This window comes from Neophocaena asiaeorientalis, unplaced genomic scaffold (assembly GCF_003031525.2).
Source record: "Neophocaena asiaeorientalis asiaeorientalis breed wild unplaced genomic scaffold, Neophocaena_asiaeorientalis_V1.1 scaffold1, whole genome shotgun sequence".
NCBI classification, from domain to species: Eukaryota; Metazoa; Chordata; class Mammalia; order Artiodactyla; family Phocoenidae; genus Neophocaena; species Neophocaena asiaeorientalis.
In genome coordinates, this window is record NW_020171981.1 from 1,477,223 (window position 1) to 1,500,172 (window position 22,950).

The 22,950-nt window shown below is 38.8% G+C and overlaps 1 protein-coding gene across 1 annotated transcript; it reads left to right on the forward strand.

Moving 5' to 3' along the window:
* Positions 1 to 881: 881 nt before the first annotated feature.
* SMARCE1 (SWI/SNF related BAF chromatin remodeling complex subunit E1) lies at positions 882 to 21,278 on the forward strand. The gene is made up of 11 exons (XM_024744991.1): positions 882 to 1,280; positions 3,281 to 3,332; positions 3,510 to 3,553; positions 6,488 to 6,592; positions 11,740 to 11,820; positions 13,429 to 13,560; positions 13,823 to 13,994; positions 17,334 to 17,506; positions 18,022 to 18,123; positions 18,777 to 18,987; positions 21,006 to 21,278. The coding sequence occupies exons 2-11, from the start codon at positions 3,326 to 3,328 to the stop codon at positions 21,212 to 21,214; spliced, it is 1,236 nt and encodes a 411-aa protein (XP_024600759.1). The 5' UTR covers positions 882 to 1,280; positions 3,281 to 3,325; the 3' UTR covers positions 21,215 to 21,278.
* Positions 21,279 to 22,950: the final 1,672 nt, after the last annotated feature.

Below are 22,950 nucleotides of genomic sequence, written 5' to 3' on the forward strand. Positions count from 1 at the left end.
CAGTGTCCCACATCGGTCAGGTGTTTATATATCCAAGGAGAAGCTACTATCTAGTAAACCAACGTAGTCTTGATTCAGTGGAAAGAGCCCTGGACTAGACCAGAACCTGCCTCAATACACATTTATTGAGCAGCTAACAACGGGTCAAGCCCTTACTGGGCACGGGCGATACGAAGATGACCAATGCAGATGACTGAACCTTTGCTTTCGTGGCTCTCATATTGCATTGAAAATGACAAACAGTCCGATATCAGGTAAAGACCATAATAAAGTTATCAAAGAATCTTGGGAGTTCAGAGGAAGGATTAAGGGGGGGGAGGGGAAAGTTCCAGGTGGGCATCACAAACAATTTGAGCTGGATCCGGAAGGACAGATGAGTTTAAGCTGAAAAATGAAGGACAGTCGTTCCCGGTGGAGAGAACCGAGTGAGCCAAGGCGCGCTGGGACAGAGACCCTTGTCCGACGTTGCAAGAGCACACAACCTGGGGCAAGGAGATTAACATCTCCGGCCCTCGGCTCAGAAACCTGTGGCAGTTACCCTAGCCTCGCGCTTGGGAAAACTGGAAAGGTCCGTGCTGCTTTCGCCAAGGCTCCTGCCCGGCCGCCAAGGCAGGAAGCCCTGGGAGGCGCGCGGGAGGGCAGAAACTGCGAACCGCGCGCTCCGCGCCTGCATCCTCGGTTTACTGAAGTACACACTCCAGATACCTGGGAAAAAGTAAAGAAAAAAACCGGAAGGAAAGAAAGAAAAAAAACACCCTCGGAGGCGGGGACGTGCTCGGCCTGAGTCCGGCCGGAGTGACGCGCGGGCCTCGCGGCCACAGTGGTTCCGGGGCTAGCTGCCGGCGCGCTTCCCGCTGCCTTCCGGCCCCGCGCGGGGAAGCTGAGGCCGCGCTCCCACCTCCCCTAAGCGCAGCCTCGCACCTCCTGCCGCGTCACCCGTCGCTACTCCCGCTCCTCAACGGCTGCGGGGTTTGGGCCTACCCAGCGGTCGGACCACCTCCGCCCTCTCCGCCGTGACGAATCGGCGCCCGCCTGGCAAACTACCCAAATTCGGGGAGTTTTGAGAAACGTATGGGGTCTGAAAAAATCCTTGATTGTACTAAGCACCACCGCGTCCCCACCAGAAGACTTATTTTTCTTAAGATAGTCGGTTGGAGCCTTGAAAGGAATTAAGAAGAGTGTTGAAAGTGCGAGCGCGGAAGCTCCGGACGCGAGGGGCGGGGCGTGCGCGGGACAAAGGGAAGCGAGGCCGGAGCTGCGGGCGTTTTTTCTGCCCGCGGGTGAGTGTTTCCGACTGGGCTCGACTGGGTCGGGAGGGTGGCGAGGCGTGGGGTCCCGGCTTTGCCCGACCCCGAGTCCCCGGGGGTTGCTGGGGTTCAGGCTTGGCCGCGGCGCCAGAGCCGGGGGCCAGTTGCGGCCTCTCTGAGGCCTAGCGGAGCGAGGGTGCCATCTGGGGCTCCTCCGGGGCGGCCAGATGTGCCCCTTCCACTAACCCCGCGGAATTGGTCAAAGCACCTCTGCATACTCCTCTTTAGTAGAGTCGCTGGGAAAGTGCATCCTTCACACAAACCTAAAGGAAAAGATCTCAGAGGAAGCCCTTGGGGCAAGCCAAGCCCGTGGTCCTCACCCCCGGAAAGGTGGTTTCCCCTCGGTTCAGGCAGCGACCTGAGGACTCGTGGTGTGGCTTAGAGTCAAGAGCGAAAGTTCGGAAACAGTTTGACCTGGGTTTGAAACCCAACTCTGGCACTTCCTGGCTATGTGTCTTTAGACAAGTTACTTACACTCGCCGAGACTCCCTTTTTTCTCTGTAGAATGGGAATAGCAGTACACATCTCGTTGGTAGTTGTGACTGTTAAACCAGATGGTGTAAGTAGTAAGCCTGTCCCGTATAAGGCAGTCAACAGATACTTTAGGATTTTATGCCAGGCACCGGGCATGCATCCGGTGGTGGACAAATGCACAAGGTCACTCTTGGAATTTATAGTATAGCAGAGGAGATCAGTAATTTTAAAGTATTAGCAATAAAGTGTGACGTATCAGAGAGCTCGTGGCAGTAATTGTCAGGGCTCCCCCCAGCAAGGCCTAGTGGATGTTGACAGCCTACCTGAACTTGAGCAGGAAGGAAATCTGCACCAGACTCTGGTTTCTTGCCTGTTCCTTAAGGAGAGAGGGAGAGACCCAGGTTGGGCCATTGAGAAAATAAATGATTTCGTTCTGCACCAGGCTTCTTATTCATAATGCTCCAGGAATTCCCTTAAAATGCAAAACAGAAGCAAAAAACATCATGTTTGTTTCGCATAATGTTGGATGAAAGTACTCCAGTAGTCATAAAAGTTATTTGCCTTATTTCTAAAAATGAATGTCTGTCTCTTTGTACACACAATGTGTGATGTATATTGAGGTAAGGAACAAGCTCACCTGTGTATGGTCATGTGGTGAGCTAGTAACACTAGGACAAAAGTTAGTAAGAATTGAGCTAGAAAAAAAGAAGAGCTAGGTCCAGGGACTACAATAATAAATTAAATGGTCCCTGTTTCTAAGCAGCACATAATATACCCACATTAACAGGTATAATACGATAGCATAGATCTGTGTAAATTGGATAGGAGTACAGATGAGGAAGGAATTAATTCCGCACAGGTAATTTGTCAAGAAAGCTCCATTGAGGAGATATATTTTGAAATGGGCTGAGAAGGGTAATAAGAGTTTTTCAGGTAGACTCTCAAAATTTATTCCCAGCAGTTATAAAGCTGTTTACCACTATAAGAGAATGTAAAGTTCATTGTCACACCAGTTACCTTTTGCACTGCCTCCAGGAATAAAATGGTGCTCCATTTTAGTAGAAGTTGTTATCCTAAAAGGAAGGCAGAGCTGCGGCTGATCAGGGAGCTGTCAGTATCTGGTAGGCCTTGTTGAGGTAGGCCCTGACAATACATCACATTCTATTGTCACTGTATTTTTATCAGTCTGATTAAATGTTTACATGGCATCAGCAAAACGTTTTCCATACAAGAGGTGGCTCAGTATCAAAAACAAAAAAACTTGCAAGTACATGACTAATTTTACTTTTTAATATCCCCAGTAATTTGTTTTAGTCATTTAATTCTGATCAACCAAATGACCTAAAGAACTAGTAAAATATTAAAAAGGCTGGATTACTAGAAGACAATGTAATTTTACTAAGAAATACCAATTAAATTACCCTATCCTTTAGGAAAACATTCTCTTATGCTTGCTGAGTTTTGATTATTTTTCTTTATTTTTCTTTTTTTTATTTTAGTGTCTCAGATTCATTCTTAAGGAACTGAGAACTTAATCTTCCAAAATGTCAAGTAAGTTTCATTTTTTATATTTATCAATCTATATTAATAAGAGACTAATGCCCTAGCAAATGGGAATTCCAAAATACTCTCATTTTTTTTTTCTTCAAAACAGGACCATTGGTAGTTTTGTTGCATAGTATTATATCTCAGTTGTTTACAAGAAGTTATTTATTTTCTTTCAAACAGAAAGACCATCTTATGCCCCACCTCCCACCCCAGCTCCTGCAACAGTAAGTTTTAATTTTCTTGTTAATGTAATAGCCAAGTCTGGCCTTGATACAAAAACCCAGATGTCTTCCAGTGACAGTCACTCAGTCATCACAGCAACAGGATGAAAAATTCAGCTAAAAAAAACCAGCACTTCCTACTAAATAAAATAACTCTGCATCTTACCTTGAACCACCCCCAACATTTAAAGAAACATACTACTGAAATGCCAACCTCCTATGCTCAGTTCTTTTTTTAATTGGGAATAAGTGACAAGTTTAACATTTCTTTCTTGTTAATCTCTATTAAGACTCTTGAAAGTTAATATGAAATGAATGCTCATTCTGGCATTTATTATTTTTAAGCCTGACCTTCAGCTGGTTACATTTTTCTGTCCTTGTCTGTATATAATTTTCATGTTAAACAATAAAGCTTCCAGTTCTATAATAGCTTATTGTAAATCTTTATTTTCAAGCTGTTCAAGTAAGGATTTCATTATCTATGGGTCAGATCCTGCCATTTCACTTTACTCCATAAGTAATATTTTATTGGACTGAGAATTGATATGTTTCAAAGTGCCTAAATGATAGTCGTGGACTAATTTTTTTCACCCAGCAAGCTCTGGCCCAGCTTGGTCAGCATGTAAAATAATTGTCCAGTCCACAAAACAGTTTTAACAGTAACCGTTCAGGCCTTGCTGAAATGGATTTCTTGTTGTTTTCTTATTTAAAAACAAAAACAAAACACTTACCATTGACCATATCCTACAAAAGAAGTTCTTTAAAGCTGTTAGCCCTCCTTCCATACTCCCTACCCCTAAATTTCTGGCTAGTTTACTAATTAGGTCCTTGTGTAATTTTGTTTTCTCCACTAGATAAACTAGTTTTATTTACTAACTCTCAGATGTATGTTTTAGTTATGTTTATCAACAATTTATTTTTCCATAGTAAGATGCTTTTAAAAAAGAGATACTGTATCGCATCTTCTCAGCTCAATTTATATAACATACAGTTTCTAAAGTTACTTCTGGTCGATCTTAAAGTCCTGTGTTTGGTTTGTTTCTTTTCTTAAATCAAAGAACATTTCTTGTGACCATCTCCTTGGCACTCTGCTAATGGCTATACAGGTGGAGTTGAACAATTGAGATTCCTGACCTCAAAGAGCTAACCATGTACTTCATTTTTGGAAACGGTATAATTGTAATATTTCAGTTTCGATTTTTTTTTTAGTTCCCTTATTTTCTTACATTACTGCCTCATAATGTTGAATAGTGATTATCATTGCTTATGCAACTTTGAAGGTGTCATTTTGACGCAAATACTGCCTCTGACAGCATATAATATCTTGAAAACAGACTTGATTTTTTGAGATAATAAAAATAGCTCAGAAACTAACCCTATGACTTCTTAAATGTAGAAAGGGATATTTTTACCTTTCTTTAGTCATACTTCTGTACCATTATAATTTCACATTTACACATAAACTACAGAAGACTAGGGGTTAGGACATCCAACAGAATGGATATTAAATGAGTTATCCTCCTTTCTTTTTTTTCCATTTCTTCTGCCACCACCATCACCAGCTCCACCCACCACTACCACCCAAATGTACCGCTCCAAGTAATATAAACTTCTTTTGTGCCTTTGATACTTCATCTGTGTTTTGCCTACTTATGTATGCTTGATCTGCGTCTTCTATAACTACATAGACTAGAAATTGATCAGTAGTTTTCTTCTAAAGAATATCAAATGTATTATCTGCTTGACTGTCTTTCTTTTGGACACTAAGGATATGTGCAGTGGCATGTTTTAGAAAATTGTGTTTATAATCGCTACAGTTTAGTTGGGATGTGTTAAGCTTATTATACAATTCAGCATTGGTATTGTCAATTGCATGTTAAAATGAAATTACTGTCACTTGTTTTGATTGAGGTTCATTAGGTAAAATACCTTACTTTTGGTCTCTCTTTGCTACATCCTTTTTATGCATCATACCTTGATTCTCATGAACATTGGATGTCATTTTATTAATCACGAAGGGCACTGCTATATAAGAGCCCATTTGTGATCACATCAACACATAATTTACAAAAGCCAAGAATTCTGTTGCTCCAACGAGCAGTTGTGGTTTGAAAGAGCTAGGGCTGTCAGGAAACTAGATGAGAAAAGAAAGTTCAAGTCCGTCTACTAGAAAAGTAGTTCACATTAAAACTAAATGCAGAAATTGTTGATGATTGACCTGTGGAAGATGGATCAAAGAAGAGATGGAAGAGAAAGCCTATAAAAGAATGGGTTAAAAAGATCAGACAGTACCCTCAGAAATCCATGCATTTCTTACAAGTCTTTGTTTTGAAATCATGTATGTGGCATCCATTGAATCCCACATATGTTCTTTTCTATTGACAACTTCTGACTTCCTGATTTGAATCTCTTCTCATTTCTCACACTATATAAAATGATTTAAAGTTGTCTTTGAAAGTGATTCATTTCTTGTTTTTTTTTTTTTTTTTTGGTAGATAATACATTGGCGGCATTCACATAACTGTCAAATAAATCATGTTTTGTTTTGCATGTAAAGTGTTCTCAGACTCCTAGCTTATCACATTTCAAGCTTTCCTATCTCGGACATATATCGCTAAGTTGTTATTTCATACTATTGACCATAAAGTAACCCTGAATGTTTGAGACACTTCAGTGCATTGCTTATCCCGAAAAACAAGCACACATATTCACACGAACACGAACACCACTGGCCCCTGCAAAGAGACAGAAAGAGAGGGAAAAAAGCAAAACAAAACACTGGTTTTCACTGAAAGAAAAAGAACAGTTACAACACATCATTGCTTGTTTAAAATCAGGTTGCTTTTGCATGCCATATGCAGATCATTTTTCATTTCTGTGTTTTCCTCGTTTGAGCTCATTTCTCATTCGTGTTTTTGTCTCATTTGTTTCCATCAGCAAATGCCCAGCACACCAGGGTTTGTGGGATACAATCCATACAGTCATCTCGCCTACAACAACTACAGGCTGGGAGGGAACCCGGGCACCAACAGCCGGGTCACGGTAGGAGAATCAACTATTACAGCATCCAGCAAACAACTGGAATTGACCAGAAATGCCTTCAGAGTTAGGTCCTTTGAATCATCAGCACAGCCATTTAAAAAAAAAAAAATTTAACCTGGCTTTTAGACTATTTAAAATATTCATTGTACAATCTTACACTGAAAAATGAAAAAATAGTGAGATCTGGATATGTATATAGAAGAAAAGAATTTATTCTGTTTGGTGGTTGGTAGAGATAAAGCCTTGGGCACTTAATGCTAATACTATATGTAGACAAACCTAGAATTTCCTATGGTTAAGATGCCCTTTTTGAGACGAAGAGTATCTTTCACTTAAGGTAATTGGCATTAGGCTCAAGACCTTAGTTTCTTAATAAAGGCTGGGCTTACAGGCCTAGCTGCCCTACCAGTTTGAACTGCTGCACATAATTATTTGTCTTTTGGATTTAACAGTTGACCTAACTGAGATTCATTTCTCTCTAAAAAGATTTTAATGTCACTTCAACGAATTGCAGAACAAAAGTTGAATGAAATTAATTTGAATTATCAGACTGTAGATATCGACAGCTAGAAGTGTGTTTATAATCCATAGGATAAAGGATATAATTTCTGAAACTTACGATGTTTCACTTAAATGATCAGCCTAAGATACCAAAATTGGATGATGTAATTCAGGCTTTCTATTTTATTTTATTTATTTATTTGTATTTATTTATTTTTTTAAAGAAAGAATTGGAGAATTCTATTCAAGCCAAATTTGAGGATTATAACCTGGGAAGAACATGTCAGAAAGCTCTGAGAATTGTTCCTCCCGTTGGAAGACTTTTTATTTTACAGTCATCTTAAAGTCCATTTAAGGAAGTTTAGGTACCAAAGAAACAACTGTAAAAATGTTTTACCAAAAATAAATAATAAATCCAAAAGCCAAATACCTACATACATTGGAATGTGGTATTGGTGAGAATTTATACAACCCAGAATGGCTGTAAACTTTTTAATACCTGGTTTTTGTTTGCTGTATTCATAAGTAATTCGATTATTGTGACTTCAAAAAAGCCCTCTCACCCTGTAGTCAGGCTAGAGCAGAAAGCTTGTACCTATCAAACTGTTTGTCTATCTTGGTAAGCATATTGCTTAGCTTGATAGGTTTCGTTTGTCGAAATTTTTCATTGTTTCTGCATAATTTGTACCTCATAAGCATATCAAGTTTTATGTGCCATGCATATTTCATGGTATCTGAAAAGAATTCTGACAAAGTGTGTGTATGTATGCATTTCACAATGCATACAGTTTCTATGTGCATCGGTACTTGTTTTTCCCTGGCCTGAATGTGTTTCACAAGTGTAACGGGTCACAAAGTTATCAAATGGTAAAGAATATTTTAATTTAAACGAGGAGTAGAATCGATTTTGGACCATTCATGTTAATACAGAAAATTATTCATGGGCAGTAAACAAAAGAATGATTACATTTTAATAGCTCTATACAGTCAGCTCTTGATTATCTATGTTAATGGAAAAGAAATGGTGGTAACTGTAATATTAGAATCATTTGTATTTCAGTTTCTGTAAGCATTTTGTTCTTAACTTGGATGTATCTGCGGGATTCTTTGTTAACAAAGTGAGATCATTCAGTGGAGACTTACTAGGAATAGGAAAGTGCAGTTGCTGTCTCAGGGCCTCAGCAAGTTATCTGTTTCTCCCCATTCTTTCTTTCAGGTGTTAGAACCCAGTATTTGGGGGTAGGCACTAGCTTCAGGGTAGATTAGTATAGGAGGGCTGTTGAGCATGGAAACATTGATCTTCTGGTTCTTTATGGTTGTTTTCTTTGTATTATTTGTTCTCTCGACACCAGAATGAAGTGTAATCAAAGTGCTCTGTAGACTTAACTTGAAGAGCCTAGAAAATGTGGAGGCTTTTAGCCTGTGCTGATCCCAGCCCCTTCAACTTCTAGTGACCTCTCAGGTCATTGAATCATTCTCTATGAAAATTAGTTATGCCTAAAGTTTTATACTACTATATATGTATAATTTAAGCTCTGTTAGGACTTAGTAGATCTGATTTTAACCTTTATAAAAGTGTTACTTTAGGATGACCTCACCTATGTGTTTTTTTGGGGGGTGGGGGGCTCCTCTTTGGTACTACTGCCTGCAAATCGCCTTAAGTCATCGATTTGAAGGAATGATTCGGTGACACCCTGTGAATAGCTTCTTGTAGCCTTAAGTCATCGATTTGAAGGAATGATTCGGTGACACCCTGTGAATAGCTTCTTGTAGCGTCCACAGAACATCGGGTTTTCCCAATGACTCCAGTACACTCGAATGGTTTTCAGACAATAAGCATTTTATATATAGCATGTTGAGACCTTTTGGTTTCAACATATGGTAGCTATGAGATGGAATTCACTCTGGTCAGTTCTTCATCAGATGATGGTTAACATTCTCAAGTACAGGTGTGAAGACAGATGTTAAAAGTAGCTCATTTCTGTGCTTTAATGGAAATTCCATCCCAGAAGAAAACCTTAGATAAGATCCTACCAGAGAAACAGCTGAAAAATGGGAAGAAGCAACAAAAATCTCTGAGTAGCCAGAATTTCACAAAATCATGGGCTTTATTCATAGGAGGTTCCCAGGACCTTACTCTATTGTAAGCACAGTTTTAACAAGCATAATTAGTTGTTTTCTCCAAACTCATTGCCAGTTGGAAAGAGGGACAGTTGCTGCTAGAGGTACATTTCCTGATAGCAGCAAGGAAAGAAACCACTAAAAAAGGAGACATTCCCTCCAAAAGCATAACCACCAGGCCATTTAATAAAGGGGCCAGCAGGTTTCATACCTCAAACTAGAAGATTATAGCAAAGCAGTGATTATAATTGTGTTCAGTGCAGACTGCTTCTTTTTTGTTTTTTAAAGAATAAGGTTTGAGAAATTGTAGAAAGATACCTGTTTGAGATGGTTAATAAATTAGGGGTGTTTAGTGATATAAACCTTTAATATCCTGAAAACCAGCTAGAATTTAACTATGTTGTTATGGTTTTGGGTTTGGTTTTGTTTTCCTTGTATTTGTAAATTGGTCAGTGTACTGAAAATACCACCTCAACGTGTTCCTTTGGGAGAAAAGAAGAGAAATAAGCAAATTCATTGTTATAAGATACAGTTCTTTGAAAAATATCAAAGAGCAAATATTACTGTAATTTGTTTTTAAAGTGTTTTAATTTCACATATTAAAGCATAAACATTTTAGAATTCTTTACCTCTTTTTTAAAAAATTGGTAACAGAGGTCTACCAACTTCAATTATTGGCACAATTCCAACTTTATTTGTAACCCACTTCATGGAATTCTGAAGGTTTGTGTTGGATATAAATTGGAAGTGCTTTCTAATAACTTTATGAAGAATCAGACTTTTATGTGTTACTTGCTCTGAATTCATGACATAGGGTTAGCTTTGTAGAAATCCACCCCCCTCCCCCAGAGAACTCCTACAGCCCTGAGACAGATCTCCTAGTGGCTGTTCATACCACCACTGTTGCCAGTTTCCATCCCCCATGGCTCACTTTACCCCGTTGCCCACTGCTGACTAAAAACAGAGTCTATCTACATGAGCATCAGCATGAGGTGTGCTAAGAATACGTGGGAGGCGTGGAAAGAATGGAAACACTGCTTCAGAGGAGAAATACGTTCTGATAAGTTCATGTGTGAAGAAGCAGAGAGGAAGCAGAGTTCATGGACAAGTATGGAGGGAGGGAGGGAGACGCTCCTCACAGGAAGAAGAAGCATTGTTGGAAAGTGGTGGAAGCAGGTACCAACACACTATTCCCGGAGCCCTAAGGTTGATTGGGGTCTCAGCCCAGAATGGAGGGGTTTCCCTCCGGTTTTACCACAACAGCAACAACAGGGCAAGGGAACAAAATGGCACCTTAGTTTTCTTGCAAGAATTTGCTGATTCCTGTCTTTTGGTCATTAGAGTGAAGCCAGCTCTTCTTCCCCCGAGCCTGGGAAGGAGGATCAGTATCAGGAGTCTCCCAGAAATTTGGGAGAAACAAATGTGATTCAGCCATGATTTGATTCTGGGTCCTTGATCAAATGCAGCCATGCGTGTAGAGATGAGAGTAGGTTCAGCAGCAGCGCTCGCTCGTTGGAGATGTGTGGGGTGCCCACTGGGAGCTATCTGATATCTTGCCTAGATTTAGCTTTTAGAAATAGCTGATCTCTCCTCTTTCTTTCCCTTTTTTCTGTCTCTCACTCACTTTCTTCTTTACTTTTTTAAAAACTATTTTTCAGTCTCCTCGCCTCCTTTTCTTCTGTTTTCCTTTCCCTTTCTTTCTGTGTCTTCCCCACAAAACCAGCATCTTTTAAAAATTAAATGGAGTTTCTTGATATAAGGTCTCAAAGGTAACTTAATCAGGCCCTGTTTCTGCCATTTCTCTGTTCCTGGTAAACTTGTTCACTCCTCCACTGTGATTAGGAATAAAAAAAGGCATGACTTCAGTTCACACTTCCTGATCTCCTTTATAAAACAAGACACTAGATATGGGCATAGAACCTTCAGAAAAGTAAAATCTCTAGTCATAATAAAGGAGCTAAGAAGGGTTTTTCCATTTTCCATTTTTGAAACCTAGGAAATAGGGTTTGCAGTGGTGGCAGTTGTTCGTGTGGAAGTGTGTTCCTGAAATGGTGCAAATAGTAAATAGTCCCCTGTAGGCAGTATGAGGTGTGGTAAGTGCTGAACGGGTTCAGCTTCCGGTGAGGTAATCAAGTGTTGACTGTATGTGTAATGGTAAATTAAGTCAAATAAAAGGGTGCCAGGTAATGTCCTAAACGTGGGACATCTGATATATAACCATATATTTTCGATGTATGAATTATTGTATAATATTTTATTTGTTCTTACAGCCAGGTTGTCAAAGCAGTGGCAATAAACTGCTAAGTAACGTATTAAAAAATTATGTGCCTAAAGTCTTTATTTTTTTCTGATGTGAACATTTCTGAATTTGCAGTGATAGCTATTTTCAGTGGAGAAAATATAAGGATCTTGTATCCATGGACGAGTAGAAGAAAGGCGCATTAGCATTTTTTAAGGGACTCTCTTTTCAGTTTGCTGGTGAACTTCTTGCAGTTGAGTGATGAATGTATTTAACTCTTTCCTAGGCATCCTCTGGCATTACGATTCCCAAACCCCCAAAGCCACCAGATAAGCCGCTGATGCCCTACATGCGGTACAGCAGAAAGGTAGGTGCTCAGGGGCCAGAAGGGAGTGAGGACTGCCGTCTTTGCTCTTGGCTTTATGTCAGGTTTCAGATTGGCTTAGCCAGCTTTTTTGTGCATAGTCAGAGGAAAAGATACAGAATTGCAGTTTTTAAAGAAATTAGTTCCGATTTCCAAATTCCAGAACTAAAATCCAACAAGAACATGATTAAAATAAACAGTTAAAATACTTAAAGTTATGTAGCCAGTGTTACTTATGTAGTCTTTTGGAGAATATTTAATGACATAAAAAAAATGTTTAGTGAAAAAAGGAATGCAAGACTACATGTACTAGTATCTTATTTTTATAAAAATAATGGCAAATACATGCTAGTTTGAATTTTAAAAAGCGTAGAAGACAATGGTTTTCTCTAAACAATAAGCTTATGGTAATTTTTATTTTCTTCATACTTCCTTGAATTTTTCCTCTTTTTTTTTTTTTTTGGTGATGAACCTCCATTACTCTTTTTTTGTTTTTGTTTTTTTTAACATCTTTATTGGAGTATAATTGCTTTACAGTGTTGTGTTAGTTTCTGCTGTATAACAAAGTGAATCAGCTATATGCATACATATATCCCCATATCCCCTCCCTCTTGCATCTCCCTCCCCCCATCCCACCCCTCTAGGTGGTCACAAAGCATCAAGCTGATGTCCCTGTGCTATGCTGCTGCTGCTTCCCACTAGCTATCTGTTTTACATTTGGTAGTATATATATTCAGTGCTACTCTCTCACTTCATCCCAGCTTACCCTTACCCTTACCCTTGCCCATTCCTCAAGTCCATTCTCTATGTGTGCTTCTTTATTCCTCTCCTGCCCCTAGGTTCATGAGAACCTTTTTTTTTACGATTCCATATATATGTGTTAGCATAAGGTATTTGTTTTTCTCCTTCTGACTTACATCAGTCTGTATGACAGACTCTAGGTCCATCCACCGCACTACAAATAACTCAGTTTCGTTTCTTTTTATGGCTGAGTAATACTCCATTGTGCCACATCTTTATCCATTCATCTGTCGATGGGCACTTAAGTTGCTTCCATGTCCTGGCTTTGTAAATAGTGCTGCAGTGAACATTGTGGTACATGACTCTTTGAATTATGGTTTTCTCAGGGTATATGCCCAGTAGAGGGATTGCTGGGTCATATGGTATGAACCTCCATTACTCTTAAAATAGCAAGTATAACTGATATCTTTATTAAAGACAAGAGCATTTATTGATTTTCACCACTATTTAGAAATTTTAAAATTTTGGGTCAGAATTATTATACATATATTTGACAGTATGGTGTATTGTATTATGCAGAGTAACCACATTCCTTCTAAACTCTCGTGAATTTTTAGAAAGACATAAGACTATGTTTTTGAGTTAGCTCATCATAAGTGTCTACAGTGGTTGGAGATATCTGAGATCTGCCTTAAAGTAACCTGACAGAGGACTCGATAATTACTGCAGCAGGCTGAAGAGAACACGGGGATTTGACACTATTGCCTCTGCCTTTGTTGATGATTGAAGGTTTCTGTATTAAAAAGTATTTTTAAAGGTCTTTATTTTTAGGCATCAATACTGAAATCTCAACTGTTTGTCCTTTTCAAGGTCTGGGACCAAGTAAAGGCTTCCAACCCTGACCTAAAGTTGTGGGAGATTGGCAAGATTATTGGTGGCATGTGGCGAGATCTCACTGATGAAGAAAAACAAGAATATTTAAATGAATACGAAGCAGAAAAGGTAGAATGGGACTGTAGGGATGGGTACAATAGAAAATTCGTGAACACTTGCCTTATTATTTATAAAAGAAACATAAGATCTAATCAGACAACTGAGTCATTGTCTGCCTGGGTCAAGTCACTTAATTTCTCTAAGACTTCAGATCCCTTGTCTGTAAAAAGGAGATCATTATCATGTCTTTTGATATTCAAATGAGGTAATATAAGTATTCATTGTAACCTACAAAATGTCAACTCTAAAACTGAAAACATTTGACTTTCAGATAGAGTACAATGAATCTATGAAGGCCTATCATAATTCCCCCGCGTACCTTGCTTACATAAATGCAAAAAGTCGTGCAGAAGCTGCTTTAGAGGAAGAAAGTCGACAGAGACAGTCTCGCATGGAGAAAGGAGAACCTTACATGAGCATTCAGCCTGCTGAAGATCCAGATGGTAAAAAAAAAAAAAAAAAAAGAAGTGGGGCTTTGTTTATGCTTTCTCTGAGAATTAAAATATGAGAAATCTCTTAAGTTTTATTTCCTTTTCTAAATGGAAACAAAGCATAATTTAAGTGCCATTTCAATATTTGGAATAATTATTTTGATTAATATTTGTATGTGAACTTCCCAAAGATAAAGAAACACCCTTTTTAGTGTAGAAGATAGCAAAAACTACCTGTCGTTTATCAAAACCTTTGTACTCAGAATGCATGGAGGGTTTTTTAGTTACAATCAGAATTTTACCTCAACTGCTTTTAAAAAGTTAAATGCCTTCAAGTTATATTCTACTTTCATATTGGTTCCCTAAATTGGCTGAGTTAAAGGCTCTTAAGGGAGAAAGTTAATGAGTGGGAAGAGGCATTATGAACTTTCTTTTCTAGTTAATTCAGAAATCCAGCTAGAATTTATAAATACAACTCATGAGGACACTTAGGAGGGTGTGCACCTACAAACTTTATACACACGCACGCCACCGCACACAGAGCAGAGCTTCCTAGTTGGCATTCCACGAAGAGTTTGCAGGTATGCTTTTGTACCTCTGGTTGGTTCTCTGTAGCCATGCAGGGTCTGAAGCTGCAAGGAGCTTCAGAGCTAGCCACCTCCAGCAGTGAGTATACTCATCCACATAGCAAGCATGCTATACAAATATTTTCTTCGTGTACTGCTGTGATGTGGTAAAGGTTGGAAGCTCTAGCTACAAGCAACAAAAGCATCTAGAAAGTAATTTAAGATCCCATTTTAAAGAAGTAGTAGTAACAAAGAAAAGACTTGTAAGACCTTAAAGAAGAGACCTTTAATAAAGGAAGCAATAATACCACCTAAAGACATGAATAAACTGATATACTTAAAAGGAGAGAAAAACAAAAATGAGTTTTTAAAAGAAAGGACTGGGGTATTGACAAATATTCTCATAAATACAAAATATAATAATAACTATAGAAAACAGAATAGGGAATAGAAACAATATCGCATGTTAAGCAGAGTCATCAGTGCTCAAGACACAGTAGTGTAAGCAAACTTGAGTTGCTCAAATTGGATAATTAGTGCAAGAGAATATACAGAACCAAAACAAATAGAAGACCCAGTCTACAAATAATTGGAAGGATGGGGGTCAGTAATAATCAGAAACAAAGGCTAGCAACATAGAAGACGTAAGTAGAAATCAGTTGAAGTTTTCACAGGTGGAAGGTAACAGCAGGAACACTGAGAAGGACTGAAAGAGCTTCACTTAGGAACAGTCTTCAGAGAGAGTCCTTTTCTCTGTTTCTCAGACTTCTGCCCATTATGTTTTTTAAGTTTAAAATAGGATATTAGAGCTGCTAATAAGAAAGGATGGTAATAGTTAAGATACCAGGATAAGAATGACTTTAGACCTTGGACCTTATCGCTCAGAACTGAGTAGAAAGAGGAAGACTTGGGAGGTGGAAATGTACATAAAACCAAGAGAAAGGCAGCACATCCACGAGTACAACAGCTGCTCACTTAAACAAAGAAGACCTACAAGGCCTACAACATATGTAGTTATCCACACAAGACAGTGAAGTCTTTTTTAACTGACATTTTAGAAAGAGGATATTCATGAGATAAATAAATAGTTAAATAAATAAATAGTTAAATAAATAGTTAGATAAATAGTTAGATAAGTAAATAGTTAAATAAATAAATAAGAGGATATTCATGAGATAAATAAATAAATACATTTTAGAAAGAGGATATTCATGAGATAAATACATTCATGAATTAGAAAATATAAACCTACCCCCCGCTCCAAAAAAGAAAAAAAGTCAGACAACTAAAGTGCAAAGGAAGACAGGCCCAGATTTTTAAGACTTTATTTCCCCTACCAGTCCAGTGGTCAACACTGGGGACATATACATGAAAGAAGAAAAAGAAAGGTAACCTAGATGGATAACCTAGCACAAATGTATATAATCTTAAGTGTGAATATGAAAAACTCTCCCTTAAGAAATGAAAAGAGAACTTCCCTGGTGGCGCAGTGGTTGAGAGTCTGCCTGCTAATGCAGGGGACGCGGGTTCGAGCCCTGGTCTGGGAGGATCCCACATGCCGCGGAGCGGCTGGGCCCGTGAGCCACAGCTACTGAGCCTGCGCGTCTGGAGCCTGTGCTCCGCAACAAGAGAGGCCGCGACAGTGAGAGGCCCGCACACCATGATGAAGAGTGGCCCCCGCTTGCCACAACTAGAGAAAGCCCCGCACAGAAACGAAGACCCAGCACAGCAAAAATAAAAAATAAACTACTACCCCCAACATCATCTTTAAAAAAAAAAAAGTAAAAAGGTCACAGTTTTTTTTTAATGGTATCTTTTATTCCAGTAATTTTAATTTCAGAAGTGTATATCCTAAAGAAATTACTTGAAACAAAAAGCAATTTGCACAACAGTTCGTAGCAGTGGTGTTTCTGGTAGTAAGAACTACTTAAGCACCCAAATTAAGGGACGTGCTAAACTGACATAGCAGCACAATTTGAGCCTTTGTAGCAGTTTCCTAAACTGTGGTCCCCCACCTCTGGCGGCACACTAAGATGGTTAGGTGGTTCAGAGAGGAACTTTTGTTTTAATGTGTATTGCTTAAGAGGAAGCTCTTTTTTTACGTTGATTTAAATAAAAATATTAAGTAAATAATAGCACAGGTTGTTAGCAGATACGTCAAAAACTGGTAGTGATAGAGCAAAGGTAATAGCTATTAAGAATAAGCTTGTAAACCAGATCCATACTATATGTATATGCACTTGAGTGGATGAAAACAGCATGTAATATACCTTCATACACTGACAACAAATGTATATGTGTGTAAATTGATAAAAATTAAAAGTGAAATTTAGAATTAAACGTTTTTAAGGCTTTAGTGGTATTTTAATCTTATAAAATATATATGCCCATCTGGGAAACTGAATATTGCTAGAGATAATGTTTTCTCTGCAGTGGGCATTTTCCTTACTTTAAAGTGCTACAGTGACAAAGACACCACCCAGTTCCTGTGTATCATCAGTTGTAAAAGCCTTAAATTACTACCCCGAAAGTGAGACATTTGGCAAAATCTGTTTCGCTGTCAGTGCAGCCTTCATGTTGATTTCCAGGCCAGAGACACATGGTTGTATTTCATTTGCGTTTCAGCCACATCTTCCCAGATGCACATCATAACTTAAAGATTTATTTTAGATTTTGTTAGACCAGTGAGGGCCATGGCTCCTTGGCAACTAAGTGTTAACGCTGTTGCACTCTCCTGATGATGGTAGTTGGTGACCTAATTTCCAGCTCCTTTTGTTTATTCCAGATTATGATGACGGCTTTTCAATGAAGCATACAGCTACTGCCCGTTTCCAGAGAAATCACCGCCTCATCAGTGAAATCCTTAGTGAGAGTGTGGTGCCAGACGTTCGGTCTGTTGTCACAACAGCTAGAATGCAGGTCCTCAAACGACAGGTCCAGTCCTTAATGGTTCATCAGGTAGAGTCACAAAACATTTTATTATGCCCCAGGTGCCAGGTGACCTGATCCTATACCATGCATCAGTGTGCCTGTTAAATATTTGTGTTCAGTCTGACCTGTTCCTGATTCAGGGAAGAGGCTGGAGGGAGTAGACCTTTCCCAGAGATTTAATAAGTTTGTCATTAAACCTGTAACGTAGAGCCTTTTGACAGAAAGCATATCCGTTAAGAATTTTGAGACATCCTGTCAGCTCTTACTGATGTACTAAATATTTTTTTTCCAAAAAATCGCTGAGGCCTGAAACAGTATTCTCCAACATACACTTATTAATCAGTCATTCCCTCTATGCTGCATTTTACATTTTAAAAATCTTAGCTAGATACATTATGTAATAAATAAATTAAAAATTCAAAACATTTATCACACTATGAGAATGTGTGGACCATTAAAAAAAATGAGACATTTTCTGTGTTTGACATTTGCTTTAGAGAAAATAATTCAGTAGTAACAAAACCTGATCTTATGTTTTACAGCGAAAACTAGAAGCTGAACTTCTTCAAATAGAGGAGCGACACCAAGAAAAGAAGAGGAAATTCCTGGAGAGCACAGATTCATTTAACAATGAACTTAAAAGGGTATAAATTTAATGTGTTAACTATACTTTTTTCACTGTGTCTGTTACTTTTTTTTTTCCTCTTTTTTCCAAAATAGTGTTTTCATGGAACGTTGTTCACTTTGAAACAGGGTTAACTTTGCTATAACTGGCAAGGTCTTTGCTTTATGAAATCATTTCCATTTTCTGGTAGCGTTGCAATAGGTTTGAAATATCATATAGTACATACATACGTACTAGGCCTTAGACCCTGGAACGCTCTGAGGTTTTAATTTAAACTCTCATGCAGTTGTGAATTATTTCCATTTCGTTGCAGTTTATTCATCAGATGTCTCCGTTAGCCGTAGTTTACAGTTTGCACTTTGTATGAAAACAAGTAAATCTAGTGTTTGGCCGCCTGAAATATAAAATGGAAGCTTTGAGTATAATCCAGAACTTTCAGCATTGTCTCACCAGCTGTTCTGTAATACTTGATGTTATGTGGCGTGCTAGGGCAACTTTCCTGTAGGCACAAGAGCTTCAGAGAGGATGTGGAGCCATGTTTTTTTCTGCCATATATATGTATATAGTTCTTAGCCAAGAAAACCCACTTTTAAAACAATTTCTCTGGTTCAGAGATTTTAAGAAAAGAACATTACTAAGAGAGTTTTTTGGGTTCTGTTTTCTGACTGCTAGTTGTGTGGTTTGAAAGTAGAAGTGGATATGGAAAAAATTGCTGCTGAAATTGCACAGGCCGAGGAACAGGCTCGCAAAAGGCAGGAGGAAAGGGAGAAAGAGGCAGCAGAGCAAGCTGAGCGCAGCCAGAGCAGTATTGTTCCTGAGGAGGAGCCAGCAGCTAATAAGACCGAAGAAAAGAAGGAAGACGAGAGCATTCCGATGGAGACAGGTAACCTTTCAGTTGATACTGAAGTAAATGTCCAGGGTTTCTACAGCTGTCTTTAGTTCTGCTTCTCCTTTCTCAGTGCTTTTCAGAAGTCACTCTGTTGATCTTGCCTCTTGAATTATTCTCCATATACTACCCATTTCTTTCAAAATCTTAATCTCTTATAGCAGAGTCCACTAAAAATGTTGGTATTGGTACAAAACAGCAGTGGTGTGTTGTCTTTAGTCTTGCTGTGTGAGGTCTTGGTTGTTTGCCCAGATTGAGTCATGTCATTTCCTGGGAATATAAAGTATAATGGTTTAATGGTTAAGGATACTGGCCCGGGAGTCAGACAGATCTGGGTCTAATACTGCTTCACCATTTGCTAGCGCTGTGACTTTGGGTAAGTTATTTAATTTCAGTTTCCTCATTTGCAAGTATTCTAGCACCTGCCTCTGAGAGTGAGTTCCCAAGGATAAATGTACATAAAATCATCATTACTGCACTTGATATGATACTGGCACTCAGTATTTTAACGTTTATTGCTAAAATTGTTTAAACAAGATGTGGTCATTGCTCTTAAGATCAGTGTCGTCTCTGGTGTCTTAGAACGGAGTTAGGCAAATAAAACCTGCAGGCCAAATCCTGCCTGCCACCTGCTTTTGTAAATAAAGTTTTGTTGGAACTGTTTATTTACGTATGGTCTGTGGCTGCTTTGGGGCTACAACAGTATAGTCGAGTAGTTGTAACTGAGACTGCCTGACCCACAAAACCTGAGATATTTACTATCTAGCCTTTGTAGAAAGCATTTGTTGACCCCATCCTGGAACAATTCATACTTCTGTTCTACTGATTTTCCTGATTAAAAGCATTCCTCAAGGCAAACAATAACACAGCTTACATGAAGTACTGATTAAATCGATTATTGCTTACAATTTTGAGATCACTCTACTTTCTGGCACTGTTTTGACCCGCGCAGTGCACTGTGTAATAAACAGAACTGAGCTGAAAGTATGGGAAACACAATCAAAGGCTCCCTGGACCATCATGACAAGTGAGAGGGACCATAGTCATACTTGGTGCTCAACCGACAACTTCTGATTTGACATCTGGAAAACATTAAGTGGAATATAGTGTCTTTACCAGATATTTCTACAGAACGCTTCAGCAGATTAACATTTCACGTAGTCAGATTGTAAGTTTTATTATCTGAACCTTTCTGTTTTGTGTGAACATGTTTTTTACCTTAACGGATTTGGAGCGTGAACACATTTTGTGGTTAAAACAAGAGCTTGAGAATTAGAGCATGGTTCTTTGGCTCATTTTGCAGCTAGAATACTCAGCCTTGCCTCTGTTTGGTCCTCTGTGACTAGAGCATGCCTGGGTCTTTACTCAGATTCCATCCTTCTAGCTGGAGAAAAAGAACTGACGAAGATTGTTCTGAAGACTATTAGCGCAATAACAGAAAACAGCCCAGCGTGACTCGTAACAAAGTACTTTAAATATCAGCCTTATACCATTTCCATACCTGCTTTCTCACTCATTAAATCCAAGCGCTTCACAACAGCACTGTCCAATAGAAATGAAATATAAGTCACTGTGTAATTACAAATTTTCTACTACTGACATTTTTTTAATGAAATCTTTTTTTTTTTTTTTTTTTTTTTTTTTTTTTGGACTGTGCCACCAGGGAAGCCCAATGAAATCTTTTAAGTGAAATTAATTTTAATAAGTCTTCAAAATCCGGTGTGTATTTTTAGACTTAGAGCACATCAAAATTTGGAAGCTAAATTTTCAGCAGAAATACTTGATCTGTATTTAGATTTCAAAATTTACAGTTAAAAAGTAGATTGTTTCCAAATCCCAAATTGTTCTAAACATGCTAAAAGTTCTTTCCTCCGTCACACTTGCTCATATCGAGTGCTTAGTAGCCATATGTGGTGAGTGGCTGCCTTATCGGATGCTGCAGCTCTGGACTGTCAGCATAATTAGAAGAGGGAATTTCTGTATTGGAACTAACAGTGACAAATGTGTGATTACAGAGGAGACACACCTTGAAGAAACGACGGAAAGCCAACAGAATGGTGAAGAAGGCACGTCTACTCCTGAGGACAAGGAGAGCGGGCAGGAGGGGGTGGACAGTCTGGCAGAGGAAGGGACCAGTGATAGTAACACTGGCTCAGAGAGCAACAGTGCAACTGTGGAGGAAGCACCGACAGATCCCGTACCAGAAGACGGGAAGAAAGAATAAATGTTGCCTTGTTTTATGTGTTCTAAATACTTTTTTAAATGAAAAAATGTTTTTCGAGTTTTAATGGTGTTATGTGGTCTGTGTATTAATTTTTTTGTTGTCCGTATCATACCACCAAAGGCTTCTGGACCATTTAGCATCGTGAGCTGAATGGCACAGCCACCTTTCTCAAGCGGGAAGAAGATCTTGTTTCTAGTCCTCAACTGTTGAAAGCCTCAGAATTTAAATTAATTGAGAAAATGCCCACCTCTTTTAGAGAATTATCCTTTGATGCTGCAGAATCTACTCTTACAAATGCCTTCCTACAGCTCACTTGGGTGCTTACCAAAGCCATAGCTTTAAACCTTCCCAGTGCCCATCAACAGCTTCCTGAAGGGCCCCTTTCCTGTTTACTTCCACAGAGAGTAGCTTCTTGAAAACATAGTTGTGTGAGTTCACTTACCCTTTTTTTATTTTAAATCAATGTCAGATACCAAGAGTTGTGTTAAGGTGTTTTGTGTACCTACAGCCAACACTTGGATTGTATTGATCCAGAAATAGTCTTCATAGTTACTGGCTTATGCAGTAGTCATTAAAGTGAACATGACACATATACATTTATCTATACTGCCTTTTGTTATAATTAATATTGGATATGTTCTGGTGAATTCATCCCTGTCGTACAGCGGGGGAAAATTACTTTTTTACCAAGTTTTCCAAAGACAGAATAGATCACAAAGCTGAAGGAATTGAATATTCTTGCAATGGAGGAAGTAACTTCAAAACGATTAGCCCATTCTAGAAGAAAAACAGCTGGGAATTAAGTTCATCCACTGGAAATTGTTTTACAGTAATCAAAACATTTAAAACCTCAAGGCTCAGAATCCCATAGATCAGAGCCTACCTACCTTTTTGATAAACTCTTAGTAAAGTCTTAGAGACCAGAAGCAAGATAGTTTGTGACACATGTGCATTCCAAAAACTAGAATAGATTTTTACTGAATAGTGGTATAACTGGTGGTATATGTTTCTTAAAGGTCCAAATGTAATAAAAAAAAATGGAAAAAAGAGTCTCAGTGTTTTTAATGCACTAAATATGTTTATGCAACACAAGCTTGTAACTTCATTATAATGTAGTGACAGTAGGCAGTGGCCTCTCACAGCTGTTACGAACTTGCCTCTTGAGATAAGGCCCCGTCTCACCCAACTATGTGAACTGCTGTAAGTAGTAAGTTCATATGTACAAGACACTTGTGAAAATTAGTTTCCTCATATTATAGTCATGTCCCATACGGTCTTTGACTCCAAAAGTAAAGTGATAAGTTTCTACATACACATATGAGAAACTTTTTTTACATTGAAAAAAAATGTATGGCCAAGTGAATAAAGGTAAGCCCTGTGCTTACATGTAGATAACTTCTTGATATGGACAAAACTTAATTTATAGTGAATTCACTGCTACTGAGCTCACGGCACGCAGTGACTGTGACTCCACTCCGTTGGGCCTCCTGAGAGAGAGGAGGAAAGGAGACAAAATTGGGCGGAAACACCCCTTGGTACCTGTTTTTCTTAAAAACACATGGAATGTTTCTTTCTGAAAGAAAAACTAATTTATCAGTTCTGGGTGTAGGGCGTCATAGGGCTAAGAACTTCAGCCAGCTCATCCCCAACAAACTGGATATCCTTTTTGGTACCTTGTCAAAACTGGGTAGAGCAGTTGTTAATATGGGTGGAAAACAGTACCAGATCAAGATGTC

Bases quoted from the DNA above. Each gene is read 5' to 3' on its own strand.
- SMARCE1 (XM_024744991.1), top strand. The intron at 6,593-11,739 runs GTAGGAGAATCA...ACTCTTTCCTAG, and splicing joins GCACCAACAGCCGGGTCACG to GCATCCTCTGGCATTACGAT. The intron at 18,988-21,005 runs GTAACCTTTCAG...GTGTGATTACAG, and splicing joins GAGCATTCCGATGGAGACAG to AGGAGACACACCTTGAAGAA.